The sequence below is a fragment of the Triturus cristatus genome, chromosome 6 (genome assembly GCF_964204655.1).
Source record: "Triturus cristatus chromosome 6, aTriCri1.1, whole genome shotgun sequence".
Classification (NCBI taxonomy): domain Eukaryota; kingdom Metazoa; phylum Chordata; class Amphibia; order Caudata; family Salamandridae; genus Triturus; species Triturus cristatus.
In genome coordinates this window covers 1,884,008,626-1,884,029,369 of record NC_140589.1, presented here as the reverse complement: position 1 = coordinate 1,884,029,369, position 20,744 = coordinate 1,884,008,626, and the positions used below count along the sequence as shown (strand labels likewise).

General features: G+C 45.5%; 1 protein-coding gene across 1 annotated transcript in view; it reads left to right on the top strand.

Annotated features, from left to right (window-relative positions):
• Nucleotides 1-16,973, top strand: part of LOC146822290 (protein LEG1 homolog) — a 179,117-nt gene extending 162,144 nt beyond the window's left edge. Inside the window, exons 5-6 of the mRNA XM_085613381.1 lie at nt 2,195-2,433; nt 13,062-16,973. Of these exons, the coding sequence (XP_085469507.1) occupies nt 2,195-2,433; nt 13,062-13,156 (334 nt within the window). The 3' untranslated portion in view covers nt 13,157-16,973. The remainder of the gene's footprint in view (nt 1-2,194; nt 2,434-13,061) is intronic.
• Nucleotides 16,974-20,744: the final 3,771 nt, after the last annotated feature.

The following is a 20,744-nucleotide window of genomic DNA, read 5'->3' as shown; positions in this document are numbered from 1 at the left end:
CCCATATCTGGACCTGCCTGAGACCTGCTGGCCTCTGCATTGTGATTTCTTGATCCCCAAGAGGGCCCCCAAAGGTCCTAGCCCATTGGTTGGAATCAGAGTGCACTTCTCTGTCCACAAAGGAGAAATACTCAAGTCTTGGGTTCTTCATGACCACGAATGGGCCCATTCATATCAAGATCTTTCTGCCTGATAATGCAAACGTCCGGTGAACCCGACTCTTTACGCTACAGTGACTGCCACCAATGCGGGCACTTGTAATTGTGCTACAGCAACGCTTGCCCCAAGTGACCAACAATGCAAAGCACCAGCAAAGACTGTCCGTGACCCTTAACAGAATCTTTATGCTAAATCAATGCCTGTCCTGCTCTTTGGCTACAGCAAATGACCTTTGCAATACTTTCCCTGCTCCTCGTGACCTCCACCAAAAACTGGACTCCGCACACTAGACTTTGAGAACTTAACTTTTACAGTGGGACCAAGCTGGTATCAGTTTCAAGCCCCTGCTCCTGACAGTCACCATAGACCTGTGGCTTCCAGCGGGAGTAGCGCATCCAAATATCCATGAGTGGTGCTTTGTGTTTTTAAGCACTGTACTTACCTACATTTTTGAAATGACAAATCTCCTGTTGTGCCTATTGAATTTTTGTCATTTTGGTGTCAAATAATTTATTGAATTCTACTCTCTTTTTCTTATTTGGTGTAGGATTTTCCTTGTGTTGTATTTTGAGTATATTACAGTTTATGTGCTACATAAACACTTACACATTGTCTCAAATTTGAGCCTGACTGCTTTTGTGACAAGGTACTAGAGGGGCAGGCACAGGTTAACTTGGTATCTTTTGTAGTTCACCCTGATAAGGATTTTGGCTCTTGCTTGAGAAAGGATCACACCAAGCCCTACCCCCCAAACCAACAACCCAATTCCTCACATCTGCTCTTGGTTAGGATGATTCCAAATGATTACTAAAGCATGGGCTATAACAAGCTGAATCCTAGTTCAAAAAGATACGATTGTCTTGCTTTGCGTATTCCTTGTGTAAAAGCAGAGGTACGACCATTACATCAATCTTCAATGCATCCCCTGCTGCAAATGGTTGTGTTGATTCTTTTTGCAATGGTCTTCATGACTTTGAGAAATGACCATGGCCTAGCTACATAGAGTCACATAGCTCCTTAGAGTTGCAACATTATTGTGAAGAAAAGAAAAGAAATGAGTTAGATGGGGAGGGAAATGGCTCATTGGCCATGGAGGGTTGGTAAGATTTAACAAGAAAAAAAAGCTAAAAAGAGATTGCAAGGGTGACATCTGGTATACATGTCTTCTAACAAGCATACAATAAAACACAGAACATCAAAGGGCTTAGGAGTGCAAAAAAAGGCAGTCTTGCCCATCACGAAATGCACATTCTACCCCCTGAAATATCATGTCTCCAGGAAATACACACTATGGGGCATATTATCAAGACAGGCGATAAAATTATCGCTGCTTTAGAGGCAGAAAACTGCCGCTAAAACGGCGTTAATGGGCTTGATAATATGCTCTGTGGAATTCCAATAGAAGCTCAGGTTAGATGTCCTTCACATCTAACATGGGCTTCAATTGGAATTCCATAGAGCATATTATCAAGCCCATTATCGCCGTTTTAGCGGCAGGAAACTGCCCTTAAAACGGTGATAATGGGCTTGAGAATTCCAATAGAGGCCCATGTTCTGGTGTGAAACTGGGCTTCTATTGGAATTCTCAAGGGCATATTATCAAGCCTATTATCGCGGCTTTAGCGGCCTGCCGCTAAAGCGGCAAGAATTTTAAGGCCGTTCTTGATAATATGCCCCCATGTGTCTTTTCTAATCCTACTGTCAACATCCATGCTTTTTTGGAAACGAGTTCCTGATCTTGCTTCCAAGGGCAAACCTATTTTACTTTTCTTCTCAGCCCACTGTTAGGTACCACTTCTGAAAGAACCTCGTTAGGATGTGACAGGTGAGAAATAATATTCTTTTAATGTTGCATCCAGGTTTAGAGGATGTCTGGCTATTATATTTTTCTTATTTTTTGGCACTTGGTGACCAGATCACTCGTGAATATTCTACTGAATGGGGTCAAGTTTCACCATGTGCAGTTGTATGGTTTGTTCTGAATTCAAGAGTACTTTACATCTCTGATTCCTTTTTCTTTGTTTTTTTATTTTAGATTACAATATATGCCAAGCCCTGAGGCAAGATTTGGTGAGGACTGGGCAGCAGCAGTGCACTTCATTGCTGCTACCCACTTTGGAACTGACTATCAAAATATACAAACATTTCAGGAGGTTTTACCTCCCCGCATTTTGAGGGATGGCGATAAATGCCCATTCATCCATGATTTCACACTGAAACAAAATGCAGTCTGCGCAGCGTTAAAGATGCTGAGGGCCTTGAATACCTTGAGTGGTATGTATGCGTTTTCATTCATATGTTTTGAAATGTTTAATATATGTAGAGAGTTGAAAATGATCGAGCATCCTTATTGTTTCTTTGATCAGATTCATCACTTATTGATGGAAAAAGCCTGGGAGGGCACTCTTCCTCAGGGTATTTGTGGTCATAAACATACATTTGGTGTAAATGCATTCACAACCTCAGACTTATCCACTACGAGTGCCAAGAACTCTGCAGCTGTAAATTCCACTCAATGGATGGGAACAGAGTGTCCCAAGGCATGTTTGTGTTGGAAGTTTGGAACCCCCAAAAAGCATGTCTATTTGTGTACAGTCACAGTCTGCGATTCAACCATGTGCCACTCTGGAAATACTCATAATCTTAATCCATGAGAGGGCTTCAAGAATGTGAATGGGAACAGATCACCCACCACATCTGGAAACGTAGGCAATGGTCTTTCTTCATGGGAAGAAATGCTTCCCCTGCAGAGAAAAAGAATAAAAAGTGTACAATTCCAGAGTCTGATTCATTTCCCCACTCATAATATTTTATATAGGATTCATAGAGGGAGATTAGAAGATGTCACATGAAAATTCCAGAAGTACAGTTAGACACCTGGCTGATGATGCTTTCCAGGTGTCCTTCTTTGAATCTTGGTCAAGAGAAAATACCTATACAATTAAGTTCAGGGGAAGATGCAATTAGTGAAAAGATTGTCTTTTAAACTCACCCAGAACTCCAGGATGCCATGATGTAAGGTAAATAGGAGATCAACAGTGTGGGACTCTTGACATGAAAACTAAGGGTCTATTGGTTTAAATGCTGCTTATGAGCAACTGTAAAAAAAAACGTGAAAAAATTGGCATACTTCAATAATTACAAATGCTGAGGCATATTTACATTCAATTTGCTATGATTAGGTGTGACCTCAGTGGCAGCAGTCAGCATTAAATATGGGGGGGCGCGATGCCAATAAGCTCACCTTGAATGATGCTGCTGGCCCTCCGTCCCGTCTTGTGTGTCTCTCGACTACCGAAGGGACCCTGGAGATAACGAGCAGGAAAGGGAAGGACTTCCTTGAATGAGAGCAGCTCCTGAATTGGTTGGAGCAGGCTAACACAGCGCTCGTTTTGAGGCTGGGGGTCAGAGCCAGCAATCCCCCGGCTCTTTCACAGCAGTGGGATTGCTGGGTCAGCAGTGTGCATGTCAGGCTGGCTGTAGCAAGACAGCTGGGCAATCCAACATGCTCACTGGTAGGGACAGCAGTCATCCTGCAATCACAGGAATCAGCCCCACCCCCTGCCCGCACACTCCCACTGTAAACACTGCAAGCCGGTGGCAAATTTGTGTGAACCTGCTGTGCTCACATCAGGTGGGGTGACACTTCTCTGCTCTTTAGAGGGAACTGCTCCTGTGTGACTTACTCTTCTAGTTCTAATGGGTAACTCATGGAATCCATTAGTAGACCAGCCATACTATAAGTGAAAGTCAGAACAAAATCTTCATGTATCAGCCCACGGTCAAGTGACTCTTAACCAGTGAACGATGTTGTTCATTTATTACAGAACGGGAAAAGAAAAAAGGAAAACAAAAGTCATCATATAATTTAGAAAACACCTTTCCTTTAAATTTTAAAGATCTCATATGTGTCTTTCAAGATTGTCAAATCAGATTATAAACATGGGACCCAATTCATAGAAGATTTGCTGGGATTTGGGTGTATGTCTCAGTTGCAGGGGTAATTCAGGAGTAAATTATGAGTACTCCTGGCTTACTCATGAAGTCCAGGAGTACACCAGGAAATTTACATGAGACAATACCTTATACTCATAGCAAATTCTGTGTAAATATGGCCATTGCGTTTTTGATATGTATTTTCAACAATTACACAGTTAAAACATATTGTTTCAGGTGATCGAAGGGAGACTTAAAAGGTTCTCAGATACTATTGCTCACTTAGTGCCACATCCTAATTTCTTTTTTGTTTGCGCACTGTGACACTAAAGATAGAGACGGTGCATATGCAGATCAGGCTTTTGCAAACATTCACTTCTAACCTTTTTGTTTTACATTGTAATTCCAATTCTCTGTACACCATTGTGTTGGTGCTGCCTATCTTTCTGTACCCAGTTTGATTGAAAAGTAACACACACAGCATCATAACATGAACCAACTCAGTCTCTTCACTTTCAAAATATTCTCTGCTACTCCTCCCTCCTCCTCCATCTGATGTGGTCTGCCCCTCCTAATGCTCACCCATCCAGTGTACTCTTCCCTAATTTATTTGCCTAATATCACTCACCTGTGCTCTCTTAGGCCCTTGTTTACTCAGGCTTTATACCAGAAATATTCTGTGTGGTAAAAATGCACTTGTATGGCACAAACACTGCTTTGGCTTGCTTAGTGTCAGGGGGCATTACTTGGGCAGATTAGCAAAATCACCTAGAGATTTAAAGGAAACCGAAAGTGCTAACACATCCAGACCTGTCTTCGTTTACAAAAACTAACACCAACTTGAAGCAGACCCAAAATGGGCAAATGTGCACTTTCTCAAATATATATATATCTAATCAAAGAGAACTAGTTAGACGTGATTGTAGGCTAAGAAATGTATGGTTGACGATCTTTGGTAAATAAAAATCTTATTTCTTTTTATAAAGCCCTCACCCATCAACCTAGTTGGTGGCATGCTTCATCATCGGGCCCACCCGATGACACTAAATGTGTGCCGGGTGTGCTTCAATGCGTGTATTACAGCAGAGCAGGTACGTTACTGAGTGTGCAGTGATGGTGATGTGAAAGTGATAGTTTAAACACAGTCAGTGGTCCCATTACCCACAGGTGTTTTCTTTAATGATTGGGCCTCTGGCAGTGGTAAAAACAAGGTGGTGGATGTAGGTGGAGTGATTTTAGGGTACTCCTGCATCCAGTGGGTGGTCTACATGTTTCAGCCAGGCCTTATTGTATAAACTGGCTTTCATCAGGACCTTAGTGATATGTGAAAAGTGTGATCTATGCTAGCTTTCGTGTTAGACCAGAAAAATGTGTTGCACTCGCTAAGGTGTACTATATGTGAGAGGGGGCTTCCCTCTCAAGGCATTCACTGGTGATTTGCTGCAAGTACCCCATGAGATTCCAGCAGGGGTGCTGGCTTACATGGACACTCAGGACCCTCGTGTAAACCTGTGTGGCTGCTTCAGATCTCCGTTGATGATCAATGGAGATCCGAAGCAGCCACACAGGTTTACACAAGGGTCTTCCACCTTCATCCACCGCCTTGTGTTTTCCACTTTTCTTTACCGTACATCATCAACCATATATTTCTTAGCCTACAATCATGTCTAACTAGTTCTCTTCGATTAGATACACTACCTCAGGGGATAGGGAGTAGCTCTCTAATCCTCTCTCTCTCTTTGATAGTTAATAATACACATTCTCAAATAAACATACATGTGGCAGTGGAGCGGTGTCTGGTACACATGCAGTTTAAGGGAAGTTTCTGAGCTTGTCTACACTTGGGAATTTGGACTGGATAGGTATGCCTCTGGTAGAAATCCGTTTCTAGACAGCATACACTCACCCCTACCCCATATTTGAAGTCTCTGTGTCTTGCAAGGTAGCCTTGAGTGCCAACACAGGCAATGTCTCCAGCAGCAGAAAGTCTTAGTCTCACTATGCAAACACGGCTCCAGGCACACTATTGGTTAGGGAATGACATCCACTTTACTCCTGAGGGACCTTGGGGGCCAAGAAGCCCTCCTGGTACCTCCTGTAAGTCCTACATAGTGGAATTCCTGAGAGCTAGTCGGAGACCCCGTCCCCTTTCTCCATCACTCTGCAAAGCCAACTACTACTTTAAAAACCATTATAGTACGGAATTAGCATTTAAAAAAACATAACAAATTCTCAGGAAAAAACAAAAGTTACAGGGACATTATACTTAGACTCAGATTTCACTCGCATGAAACCAGTGAAATTCAGCAGTTATAGTTAACTGGGATAACTATAACTCATGCCCCTACAATGCACTGCTTATGACCTCAACTAGTGAGTGGGTGTGTCAGTGAGTCTGTGGATGATGTCATCACTGATGTCATTGAGATGTCATCAGTGATATCTCTGACCATGTTATGAGTGGTGTAATATGTGAGGTAGTAAGCAGTGCATTGCTTGGTGCATGTGTTATAGTTAGCTCAGCTCACAAAAACTGCTGAATTTCACTGTTTTTGTTTTGAGTGACCTCGGAGCCTAACTTTAACGTCCCTGTGGTAAACTGTTTTAGGTGACTTAGTACATGTGTTAGTATCTGTATGAGTAAGTGAGTGTGGGTATCAGTATCTTTATGGATGTGTGACTGCCTGTGTGAGTACCTGTGAGTGAGTGTGTCTATGCATGAGTGAGTGGGTGCATGAGTATTTATATGGGTTTTGAAAGGGGTATGTGGTGGTTGTTTGAGTGGTTGCATGAGATGTTGCATGGCGGTGAGTGCGTGTGTGAATCATTTTGTGCCAATAGATAATCAAAGTTAGGACCTAGGTTACATAGCAAGAGCCTTTATTGTTTTGCCAACATATTTAGTGCTGTTTGACGGATCATCATGAAAACCTCCTATAAACTAGCTAATCACTCACTTCAGCTGCTGACTTGAAAATTTTGAAGTGCTTTGTCAAGTGTTGGCCAAGAAAAAGGGGGCCCCAAAACACATTTTCCACATGCAATTTCCAATAGGGATTTTGAACGCGACTACAGTCCGAACCGCTGGACAGAATTACACCAAATTAGGCATAAAGTACCCTTTTTGTAAGTGGGTGTAAATCTGTTTAGTAGTTTTTGAGATATTATGGAACAAACACAATTGTATATCTAGTGACCCAGACCCTCCACGGATCTACAATACCAAAGATGGGCCCTTAATGGCTGCCATTATATGTATCAGGGAAACGGTGCAAAGGGCTAAAAAGTAGTGTCACTTAGAAGAAGGATTCAGGGTAGAGGTTCCCTGAACCTATGTTTGCATTACAGAGATGGCAAATGTTTGTATGATGGGCAAGAAATTACCTAAAATTTTGTTTTCTGCATGCAAGATCCCTCCCTATAAATCCGTGATGGACCGGCTGATCTCACCAATAATTAAAAATACATATATCAATCCTCACACACACTCTAACATATCTACACACTCACACACCTACACAGAGACCCACTCAGACACTGGTATACCCACTCACAGAACTACTCAGACACTCACACACCCACTCACAGACCCGCTCAGACACTGGTATACCCACTCAGAGGCCCACTCATATAGCCACTCCCATATCCACTTTGACACTATCACACCCACACACAGAGCCACTCAGACACTGAAACACCTACTCCTAGACCCTCTCAGAACACTCACATACCACTCAAAGTCCCACACGAAGAGTGACACACCCACTCAAAGACCTACTTAGAAACTCTGACACCCCCTCACATACCCACACAGATACACACACACCCACTCAGATCATACACACACACACACACACACGTTCAAATGAAAGGTAAAAATCTCAAACTGTTAGGATGGTCTATATCTCCACAGGAAATGGACTTTACAGTGGAACATAGACCTAGGACTGACCATGCAAATGCAGATGGCCTTTCCAGGTTCTTCCAGTTCGAACATGTAGACTCTTTATGAAAATGCTAGTTTAATCCTCTTTCATTTGTGGGAGTTCTGTAGGAAAGTGCCTCTTTTGACATGATTAGCCCCTCTTTTTGCCTGGAACATAATGTGATTTCAACTGAAGGTGCACTGGGTCGCTGCTAACCAGGTCCCCACTGCCAGATTTCGTTTCACAAATTGGACAACTTCAGCCCTCTTGTAAATCCATAGTAAATGGTACCCCTGGCACCTAGGGCAATGGAACTGAAGAGGGATTACCCTATGAGTTGACATATCTGCTTGTGTGGATATGAACCTATAATCTCCAAGTCCAATTGTAATTGCACATGAAAGCAAAAAAGAGATCATGGGCTGCATACTTGTTAGTACGAGTTCCTTAGATCTATGAGGGCTTCACTTTACTTACAGACATTTGGTACCAAACATCTTGTTTTAATAAATCCTCACTGATGCCAGCGATGGATTTATTAATAAATGCACACCTTGGTGTGCCTAGAGGTGTCCCCAGAAACACTACTGACTACTAAGGGGGGACCGACTGGTCTCAGCAAGTCTGCCACCACTAGACATGTATCTGGCCTCCTGGGGTGATAGCCTTCACTCTCAAAGGCCAGGAACCTGCTCTAGGTGAGGGTGTATTTTACACCTCCAAAAGAAGGATCTGACATCCAGGGTAGAAACCTTTAATGGACATGCCGCATTTGAAAAACAATGCAGGCCTCTCCATTTAGTGGAGAATGCCACAGTCCCTGTTTAGACCCAACATTTGGTGGGAGGACAGGAGGGAATATTAGTAAGATTATGAGGTATTCACACAGTCAGCCAGCACCACCTCTCAGTTGGAGCAGGTGATGTGGACCCCACTTTTCAAATTCCTCCATCTTGTCAGGGTTGTGCCCCTTCCATCAGGAACTTTCCCTTCCTTTAATGCACCTAGTTATAGTATTTAGGTGGCATCCCTAGACCCAGATCATCAGATTCAATGGGCCTAAAGAAGAACCGGACAAAGAAGAGCTACTGAACTCAAGAACATAGAACCCACTGCAGAATTTTGGCGCAAAACTCTGCCTGGTGGTTCAAGATTCAGCCATTGTGGCATGCTGTCTTGTCCTGCTACTGTGATGAATCTAAGATCCCCAGAGGTCCTCCATGCCTTCACCAATCACCAAGGAACTCCCTTGGATTGGAGGAACTACTCCCCTGCAGACCCAGGCCCCGAACCCGCAGAGTCCAGTTTACCAACTTGCCACTCCCTGGTGACGATGATGCAACAACTGAACCAGAAGAGGTACACCACCATAAGAGCATGCCCGCCCATGCCTTACTGGTCACCTTCCACCGCCGGCTTGTAGACAGGAGGTCCCACCACGTGCTGCTGCAAGCCACAAGCCCGGGACCCACGGACATGGCACCCTCCACACCATGCAGCCATGCTCTGCAGGCCAAGAGGTCTTACGTTTGGTGCTGGGTCTTGATTACTCCATGGCAGAGGACATACCAGTGCACCCGGCACCATCGCAGGCTGCACACCCGCTCAGCCCAATGGGTGCCACAAACCCTGGAAGTGACGCCACATGGCGTAGGCCCGTGCTGCACACTGGCTCTGGCCTACACTGCGGTCCAGCAGGGCACACTAAACCTGAGATGTACGGACCACCGGGACGGGGCATCATCGCAGGCTGCACACACGCTCAGCAGCTTAAGGTGCCACTGACTCGTGGTGGGGTGCCTGTGTCGTCCGCAAGGCCTCGGATGCCACTAACCCTGTGCAACCTCAGTTTGCGCCACGTGGCGGTAGGCCTATGCCGTCCGCCAGGCCTCGGATGCCACAAACCCTGTGCGCAACAACTCATGGGCCCTTAATGCATGAGTAGCATGGAGCGGCCGTCATCCAGTCACCACCGGAAGAGGGGAATGTGACGTCGTCGGCCCTTATGTTGGTGGAGTCACATGGCCAGTGATGCCTGTACCGGATGGGTGTGGTGTGTGTGCAAACCTGCCCTCAGGGAGTGGCTCTGGCATGCTGATGACTAGACCAGTGACCAGCACACCACGCGCTCGTACGCCTGAGACGGGAAGCAATGATGGCCCCCCCTCGGTGTGTCATCGGAGTGGTCTGGCCTGGCATACCCTGGACCAGTGCTGGGCTTGCAACAGTGACTCGAGGGCTCGGGGAGTGGTCCAGTCCATGTCCAGACAAGGAAGTGACTGATGAGTGTGTCCCATATATTTGATATCGATATTACTAACTTCGATATTACTAACATCGATATAAAAATACTTACCTTCGGGTCGATATTCTGTCCATAGATATTATTGACATCGATATTCTGTCCCTTCGATATTTAAAACTCGATATTAGTGTAGGTAGATATTTTATTTTCGATATTTTGACTGCTCACCGTCTTTGTGGTGTCCCAGTCCTATTGCTGTGCATTTTCGATAGCGGGTGCAGTACCGCCAATTGGCCACCAGATGGCAGTTGTGCGCTTTTCGATGCAGTCTGCTTCCTCACGTTAGTTTACCTTCGTGTTTTTTCCTTTCCGTGTTCCCGATGCAGAGCGTCTCGCTTCAGGCGCTCTCTCACCTCGTGGGGGAGGGGAAACACTTCACGAGTCGCGTGAAGCGTGGCGCGCTGCTGCTGGCACCTTGCAGCATTAGCAACACCCGGTCTCTCCCTCGCCGGTGGAATGTATTACCAGCCGATAGCAGGGCCCGTTCAGGGCAGCTCCTGTGTCCTGCTGGCTACATGCTCTCCAGCGTCGTGGCAGGGGCTCTTTTCCAGATGGCTGCTGCTTGGGGCACATCCAGGCCGCAGGACGAGTACCCCTTCACGTTTCCTTTCGATATTTGGGGCCGTGCCTTACACTGTCGCTTTGTGTGCTCTGCCCCTCTCAGCAGACCCTCTCGCTTCAAGGGCTGCTCGGGGTAAGCGTTGCTGACGGCAGTTTGTTCACTTTACTGGGGGTGTGCCTCACCTCATGCGGGCACCCGACTAACCTTGCCTCTTCCTTACAGGGTGTCGCTGCCACCATACACTCCGGTGCCCTGCCTCATCTTCACCAAGGCGTGTAAGTTCCGCTCAGGGTCACGCAGAGCTGGCTCTGTGGATGGAAAACCTCCACTCGACGTAGTCTCTCCTCTGTCCGGAAACACCTCGCCCTATTCCCCTCAATTCTTCCATCGGTGGATGGCAGCTGCTGGGCATGATCATAGGGAGATCTCTCCTTCTCTTCTTTTCTTGGGAGGTTGGAGGGGGCGACTCTCGCTGCAAGGTCCCTTAACCCGCGGCACACCTCACGCCCGCGCAGTTTGCAGGCACTTCAACTATGAGGTGGGCCCCCCCTCCGCTTCTTCTCCCCCGTCAGGCCTCAGCTGGTTTGTGGCAGGGGTCATGCCGCAGGCTCTTCACACGCCTCGTGGGCGATCAGGCTGCTGGCAGGGGGTTGCCACTGGCTCGGCTGCTCACCGCCTGGGGCTCATGCTGTCTCGACGCAGGTCTCACTGCGGCCGGGTGCCGCCATGTATTCACGGGCACATCAGTTGCGGGTTGGGCTCCCGATCACCTCGTTCTGCCCCAGGGCTCTTCACATGCCTCGCGGGCTACCGGGTGCTTCCGGCGCCTCAGCACAGCGGGTGCCCTTGACACGGGCCACACCCATCACCTTCACAAACGGCGGCTACACGGGCGGGCAAGTCCCACTCGTCGCCAGTGATAGGTTCTGGGCCCTAGGCCCGCATAATGTAGAAGTGACGACACAGACACTTGTGTACTGTACTGCAAAACTAGCCCAGAGCACGTGCACTCGGGCTCTTTTATTTGCGGGGTCACCTGACTGGTGACTCCCGTGTTGGATGGGTGAGGGGGTGTGTGTGTGTGTGTCAGCCCTCGGGGGAGTGGTTAGCAGAGACACTAGACTGTGTCCAGCAGGACACAACAGCCTGCAGTCATAGGCTTCGTTTAATTGTTGTGCCTTCGTTGAACGGGCTTCACTCAAATCCTAGCAGAAGAGGCAGCCCCCTTGATAACTTTCTTCAAGAGCGGACACTGCCAACCAAGGACCGTAATCTCCACCCACATCCAGAGCGGCTGGTGACACCTCCTTACTCGTTTGCGCCACACGTGGCGATATTCACCATGATTCAGTTACTTTGACAGGAAGAGGAACAGGAACTGTCTCGACTGACGGGGTCGAGGAAGCCAATGGCTTCTCTGGTGTGTGGTTAACCGTGATAGCCAGTGGACTAAGATTGAAACAGGAGGCAGCTGCCTTTCCATCTCCAGGAATGTTTTTAATTACTTAGATGTAATGCGTGCCTCAATATATGGTGTTTCTGTGGCTCGTGTTTATCCTGAAGTCATTATTGCTAACAACATAATGAAAACTAAAATAAATAAAAAAAGTATATTAATTTGTTGGCGCTTGTTTTGAATGTTTTCCACTCATAGTTTCACTTTATCGCAGTAAACATAAGCTAAAAAATTCCATACCGGAGTTTGCTTATGGCATCACGCTACATGGCAATGGGCTTTAATTAAAAAGTGAGTGCAGGTGGTCCCATAGATAATAAGGTGCATAGCTAAATACCTATAAGGCCCCAAAGGTGAGACCGATTCCATTGCAAATGCTTGTTTTTGTAAGGAACGGGGAGATTAAGTGATTTGCCCATAATGACAGGATTTTGAGCGTCCCTGCCAAGACTCGAACTAGGTTCCCCAGCTTCGAAGTCAACCACACAAGCCATTAGACTACACCATCTCCGATATTTTACAAATCAGTGCAATTGTCATGTGACTTTGTAAATAATGTGTAAATTACACATGTGTAAATTGCAACTTGTTCCATCATATGTCAAAAAATAAGAAAGGAATGTTGTTATTGTTTTGTTTCTCTGTAAGAATCCTGGACTAAGTCATATCTATTTTCTTAAGATGGTCATGGTGTCCTTCTCTGCTTCCCACCCCCAGGAGGATCCCTTTTGGTGCTCTGGAAGAAGGCCATGTGTACACCTGCAGGCCGCCAGATGGGCCGAGAACTTCTTGAAAGCATGTTTGGAGGCTAAAAGTATACTCTCTCCGATTTAACTTGAGTGCTGGCACAAATGTTTGCATCCCTGGTCCATAGGACTGACGTTCATACTTCAAAGCTAGAGAAGGATGAGTGAGATCAGAATGCTGTCGAGGAATCCTTAATATCTGCTTATTGCCTGTGGTAATTTCTGTTAAGTGCTCTTGCGAGATGAGGCTTGCCGCATTCAAAGCTGGTAATGCTGAAATAAAGGTGTGTGACTGGAGGGGAACAACCTTTACAACGCAACTTTTACAACGCACTACACTTACAACGCAATTTTTACAACGCAACATCTACTACAACGCATTCCATTACATCGCATGACACTACAACGCATTTTTAAAAACTACCTTTACAACGCATTCCATTACATCGCATACTACCTTTACAACGCATACCATTACAACGCATAATATTACACTACACTATCCAACACTTACCCTACTGTTGCACCCCCTGGAGTTAGAATAGTAATTTTTACCCCTATACTATCCAACACTTACCCTACTGTTGCACCCCTGGAGTTAGAATAGTAATTTTTACCCCTATACTATCCAACACTTACCCTACTGTTGCACCCCCTGGAGTTAGAATAGTAATTTTTACCCCTATACTATCCAACACTTACCCTACTGTTGCACCCCCTGGAGTTAGAATAGTAATTTTTACCCCTATACTATCCAATACTTACCTTAAATGCAATGTAATATTATGCGTTGTAATGGAATGCGTTGTAAAGGTAGTTTTAAAAAATGCGTTGTAGTGTCATGCGATGTAATGGAATGCGTTGTAGTGGATGTTGCGTTGTAAAAATTGCGTTGTAAGTGCATGCGTTGTAAAAGTATGCGTTGTAACGTCATACATCCGTGACTGGATGTGCTTCATTCTGGTTCATCATGAGTGATGCTTTCTTCACAGACTGGGGCTGAATCCGCCTCCCGCTTTACTTTAAATCAATGCTCTTGTATGCTGACTCCCAGTTGCAGTAAGAATGTGGTGTGACCAGCCAGGTATTCTGCCTAGTATTGAGAGGTTTCTGACAACATTTTAGTAGTTTTGAGGACTCAGAGCTTGCCCTCCTCTTTAAAGTCCCAGGGCCAGATTTACAAGTTTCATACCCAGCACAAAGCCACAGCCACAGATGTGCCCTGTTCTGCGAGCAGGAGAGCCCCATATTCTCACTCGTCTCCTCTCCCTGACACTGTGCAGAAATGTGCATCCGTGCAAGGGTCTCTCCATGAGTCAAGCATAGGGTCTGTACTGGAAGGATTCCATTCCAGTACAAAAAGCTATGTCTACACTACCTGCACAGTGCAGCACACATGCAAAGTTGGAAAATAAAGGAGAAAAATAGCATTTCTCCTCCTAGGCGCCTATCTGAAATAGGCACTAATTTCTGACACTAAACCTTGTCTACTTTTTAAGTAAATCAGGTTTAGTGTCAGAAACCTGGGGTTGTTGAATTGGAATGCCCATGCAAGGTGGCTTTACGGTGGTACCACCGGTGCGCCGCACTGGGCATTGACCTGGAAGGGGGGCACTGACCTCAGAGAGTAAGCTGTGTTTAGCAATAATGTACAGTTTAAAGGCACCTGCAGCAGAGCTCCTTGTGCGTGCAGCTTTCAGGCAGCAATGAGAATATCACAATAACTCTTGTGATTAATGTTCTTGCTAGAGAGAGAGATCAGAGTTTTGTGCATTTTACGTGGATAGCTGAGTGGATTAGTAAAGCCAGCCTTTACCAGCGCTTGATAACAAAAAATGTATCTGAGAGAGGCGCTATGGACAGGTGAGGGGCACTTTTGCTGTGTGGTAGCTCTAATTGAAGGGAGCCAAACAGCATTGTTGAACCGGGCGCCACCAGGGCTTAAGCCAGCCTTGTGCCTGTGCACCACCCATGGTATGCCAAGTAATGCAAGGCAGCGCTATGTGCTGCTTTTAATTACTTTCAAATGATTTTCCAGCCTTAATCAGGTTTTCTGCTGGAAAGTAAATCGGTAACAAAAGATTTAGCATTAATTTGCATCACTTTTAAAATGCAAACCCAGAGTAAATTCTTAGTAAATAGACCCCCATATGTTAAATGAAAATTGCACCCAGCAGCGTGTAGAGGGCAGGCAGTGCAACGCTATTTCCAGAGAGCACAAATTCTTGGATATCTCTTATGGCTCAGAAGTTGCATTCTCACATCTGGAAGAGGCTACAGCCCTGATCGTTACTCTGAATGCTCTTTTATGTTTATTTTGTTATGATAGTGTGCTTCCTCAGTGCAGTAGCGCCTCACTCACTCTGAATTCACACAGCACTATCGGGAAGAGATCAAGCTTCCAACAGGCAGAGCATTGGTGCCAGCAGGGTCAGTGTTCCTTCAGAGTCAGAACAGGTACCTCAGAGGGAGCAACACTGTGAACCTCCCTCATAAACTATACAGGTGCTGCACAGGAAAGCCAAGTGTAGGCCTAATGTGCCAGCCTTGTAAATGTAAATGTAAATTGATACTTGTATAGCGCACTACTCACCCGCAAGGGTCTCAAGGCGCTTGTACAAATACCGCTGTTCCATCCTGGCTTTCCCTGTGAGGCGTCCACTCCTGAGCACCCCCAAGGTGGAGGCCAGGCATCCTTAGCGTTGTGGGGGCCGTTGTGGAGATTAAGCAAGCTATTGCCCAGAGTTGCAGAGTGGGACTCCATGATTAGAATGGCACCGAGGCGAGAATGATCAGGTCCGTGGAATTTTTGAGCCCAAGACCCGCCGAGGCGGGGAATTGAACCCTGGTCCCGGGCTAGACCTCTGCATCAGGGTCTGCCGCTCTAATCATTGAGCCACACTTCTCCACAGGGCATTACTAGATGCAGGATCAGATCATGTGACTGGCAAGTCCCTTTGGTGGGTCACTGGGCCTCTAAGAGGATACGTTAGTTAGAGAGAGTGGGGATTTGATTCTGCGCTCTTCATGCTCTCCGAAGTGTTTGTAGAAGGAATGGCTCGGTCAGCGGCTGCTCTGAGCGCTGGGGTGGAGTCTGACTTCTGGGACCTCTGTCGCTCCTTCGGATTCACTCTGCAAGTCACCCAGACCTTTAAAAGTCTTCTGTTGATCCCTGGGAATACCAAATCGGTCACTACATCACCGTCAGCAAGCTTCTGCGATACACCAACCACCTCTCCAGGTCTGATGGGGGATTTCTTGAATTCGTTTTAGCCACTTCAAATTCCTCTAAGCTACAATTCAGCCCAGTTATGTTTGCCCACCATGCCACCTCAGAGAGGAAGCAGCCAAATGCAAATGAACCCTTGTCCTCCTCCAACAGGAACTGTCCAGCCTGAACTACCAGCCTGGGTTTCCTCTCAGCAAGAACACATGCAACCCCAGACTGGGTTTGGACTGAATTGAATTGGTTCTTTATTGCTTGAACAACAGAAATCATTGCAATTAAAACATTAAAATCCTGAATAAAGGACACGATTTCCTGTTTCTTTGAACACCTGTCCAAAAAGAATGTTTCTATGGTGACATGCCATACCAGAACATTGATACCAAATCTTTTATCACTGTCACACTGTAATCATAAAACTAATAAAATATTATGGCCACATTCCTGCGAATATGCAATATACAATATAAGCATTATGTAACATTGTGCAAATATACTGTAAAGTGCCTAGGTGCAAGAGCTGTAAACATTATGAACCACTGTGCAAATGTGTCTCTATATGTTTTAAGGCATGTTGTCAGAAATTACCTGAAAGCCTAAGTTTAAACAATGTATGCCATTGTGCAAATACGCAATAAAAAATGTTCAGTGTTTTCATATATTCTTTAAATCCTGATTACAATGTAAGTTCTAATCCATTAAAATAACCCGTAGGTTGCAGACACCAGCAGTTTTTCAGCTTTTGCTAAAGATTTTGTTGTTTGACATACCGATGGAATCGACTCACATGATAGGCATAAAATAAGAGCCTGATGGGCTGATCTTACCCCAAAGGAATCATTTTTTTTAAGTGTGTAGCGCATTTTAAGCAGTTTAGGACACGCTCATACTATATGCAATAAGGGTTTCACGTGGTCACCCACACACTCTACATTTAGTACTTGGCTATTGTTGGATCCAAGTAGGCATACCCTCCTTAGTTGGATTTATGCCCATTCATTTGAACCGAGAAATGGACATTCAGATTAGACTGGATTTGCAGGGACTGGTGTGAGTTTAGCACAAACCATGCATGGTTTTTTTCCAATAAGGCTGTCTTATCTGCATTAAATGAGTTGGTTTTAACTTTTTTTTTTAGGATTTGTTTAAGACCGGACTTTGTCAATCCTGAGATCCCTATTGGCACATAAAAACTCAGGAGGCAGGTTAAAATGCAAGATCGCCAGGTATCTGTGTAAATTATTTCATGACAGAAGGTGTTAGCTAAGGAATATGGCTCACATGAGAACAAAGAGTACATATATTTCAGAAACGACCCTTGCGACACCAAGGATTATCTTTGCAGGCCAAACTCCAGTCTAATTTCAGCTTAACCAATTGCTCTTGGGAATCCCTAAAATTGATTTATAGGCCTTAACAACTAATGGGTCCAAACATTTTGGATCTTTCCCCCGGTAATAGGTGTTCCATAAGTATTAGTTGGCTGTAACATTGCTCGTGTGACTTTAAGGAGATGGTCATAAGATTGGCATCTCAATGATTTATGTAACCATTTAAAAGCATAAATGAAGGTTGTAGTTTTAGCCCTTAAATCTTTAAAGTGACTTTTGAACAAGACTCAGTTGTCAAATAATATACCCATATCTTTATTTGTCTGCACTACCTCAATTGGCCTGCCTTTAGCCCTCTATGAATCAGTCCTAGGTTTTGCTGGGCCGATTCTTTTGATTTGCGTTTTTTTGCATTCAATTCCAGGCCATTCATTCAAATATAATCATCAAATTTATTACTCAATCTTTGTAGCCCTATTGGGGTTTGGCTCAGTAAAATGGTATGCATATTGTAAATAACTAAGATACACCTTTGCAACCATTGAAGGATAGGCGTTAACGGGCTCAAGGTGCTGTAATAGGTCTGATAAAAATAGGTTAAGAAGGCAGGCTGCAAGGAAACAGCCTTGTTTAAGACCATTTTAGGTTTTAATTTCTTGAGATAGAGTACAACCGTCAGCTAGCTTAACCTGAGCCCAAGTGTTGGTATGGAGGATTATTATAGCATTCAATAGTTTTTGTGGAATGGCCCATCCTACCAGGTTTTCCCATAGTAGAGCTTGTGGAACTGAATCAAAGGCAGCTTTCAAATCTATGAAACAAATAAATACATTTTGCTTTTTAAAACATCCCTTCAGCTAGTAAAGTAACTGACAACAAATTGATAATGGTAGATTGGCCCTTACAGAAACTGCTTTGGTTAATTGGGACTATACCTTCCTGCGCGGCCCAGTTTTCCAAGTCAATCTGTTGATGAGAGGCAAAGACCTTAGCGTCTACATCAGTTAGGGCAATCAGCAAATAATTGGCAGGGTTGTCGACTGGGCCACTTTTGAAAATGGTACTAAACTACCTTTCCAGGACTCGGGTAAAATATTCAATGCAGCCAACACTTCAGCCCACATGTCCATATTGGCAAGAAATATGGCATTTGCCCGGTTTCATCAAAGTGAGCACAGGGGAGCTGGCTGTTTTATTGGTGCTTATAGAACCCAATTATTTCTCTGAATTAGGGATGGTCACTTGTTCTATATATGGCTCACTGGATTTTAAAGTGCTGCTTATAGAATCCAGGTTGGAGCTCTTCAATTTCTCCATATTTGGCTTCCTGATTTTCTCACAATTGTAGCACGTCTTGCCAATTCACATGTAAATCGCACACACCATACAAGTTGGCTATAAACCATACCCATTCATACTCCATACTATTAATACTATAAGCCCTATTGCCTCCCCTTTTGAGGTTGTTATTGATCTCTCAAAACCTTTTTACATAATTTATCTTGGTGGCGTGTAATAGTCTATGGCAGAGCCCTGTTTGATAATGCGATCCAGCCAACCACTCTTTTCGTCTATATACCCTTCTTAGTAACACCATTTTTTCCTTAAGGGCATACTAAGATTGTGGGTATGTAGGAGAGTAGGGTCTGCTATCCTATGGTCACCCCAAATTTTTGCTTTTTGCTTCACTGGTTTTTGACATATTGAGGCTGTGGGCCTGCTAATCAGACCCCCAGCCTGCTGTTCTCTCTACTAAATTGACACTATGCACTTTAGGTGCATAACCAATTGGAACTGGATCACCCTGTGAGCCCCTGTACCAGTGTACACTAGGTACCCAGGGCATTGGTGTATCTAAGGCCTACCAGGGGCTGAAGCATGTATTGTACCACCCCTGGCCTGGCCTAACAATTTGACACAACTGGCTGATCACTCAGCTGGGGTAAGTTGGTGTAACCACCTCTTACTTAGGTGTAGTATACCTATACCTAACCTTAAATGGGACACATGTTAACCTATAAGTCACTCCTATGGCAGGCCTTAACAATCCTGAAGGCAGAGTGCTTGGTTTCATGTGAGATGGTGCTCTGGCATGAGCTAAGCCTGTCTGCAGTGGTCGGAACAACTTCCTTCTACCGTTTCCAGATATCGCCATACCATATACTCTAAAGTGCATTATGAACCTCGCGGTTAAATGCTATCTTTGGTTTGGCTTTATCAAAACATGTCGAATAAGGTGTCATACGAATTGGAATACTAACCCCTCGCCAGTTCTGGCGACGGGGTTAGCATTCCACCCTTCTAGAGGGACACGACATGTACAGAACCTGAAACCAGAGTAAAATCCGACATAGCCTCAGCTCCACAAAATGGACGCTGCCACCACCGACACAAGTCTGCCCTCCTGCTGCTGGGAGTCCTTCCAGCTTGGGAGACGTGGACAAAGGGTTTCCTGCCAGGGGAGGTGCGTGCACCACCCCAGACAGGATTTTGTGTATTGGTCAGGTAGGGCTTGAATAGAATCAGACATGCCTGAGGCTCACAAGGAGCCTCGGTGCATATGCCGGTTCAAACCGGTCTTGGGGCACACCAGCCCCAGACCTGGGGTGAGCTGGACAAAGGATTGGGGGTGTAACCACCCCCCTTCCTGGTCCCACCCTTAGGGAGGGCCCTAGCAGGTAGTCCGGCCCCTAGAATCCGCTTAAAGGTAGGAGCTGTGTCCTAAGACTTCAGACATCCTGGAATCAACTTAACACTAAGAAGAAGACGGGAACTTCGACGTTCTGCTGCACAGAAGACTGAAGGAATTCTCCCCTATGGTCAGGAAGTGACCATCTTGCTAACGCAAGCACCAACCAGCGAATCGACATCTGCTTTGCTGCCGCCTCCCGCCGGAGCCCGAGCCCAGAGACCAACAAGAACTGGACCTCCAGACATCTCACAGCCCGATCCACAGTCCCTGCAAAGAAGGAACCCATGGAGGCACCGAGACACGTGGAGCCAGCCATCTTGGAAGACACTCAACAAGCTGCAAGTGCAACAACAGAGGCTCCCTCCGAGATGTGCTTTGGGTCCTGAGAAGCCCAACATCCGAGCA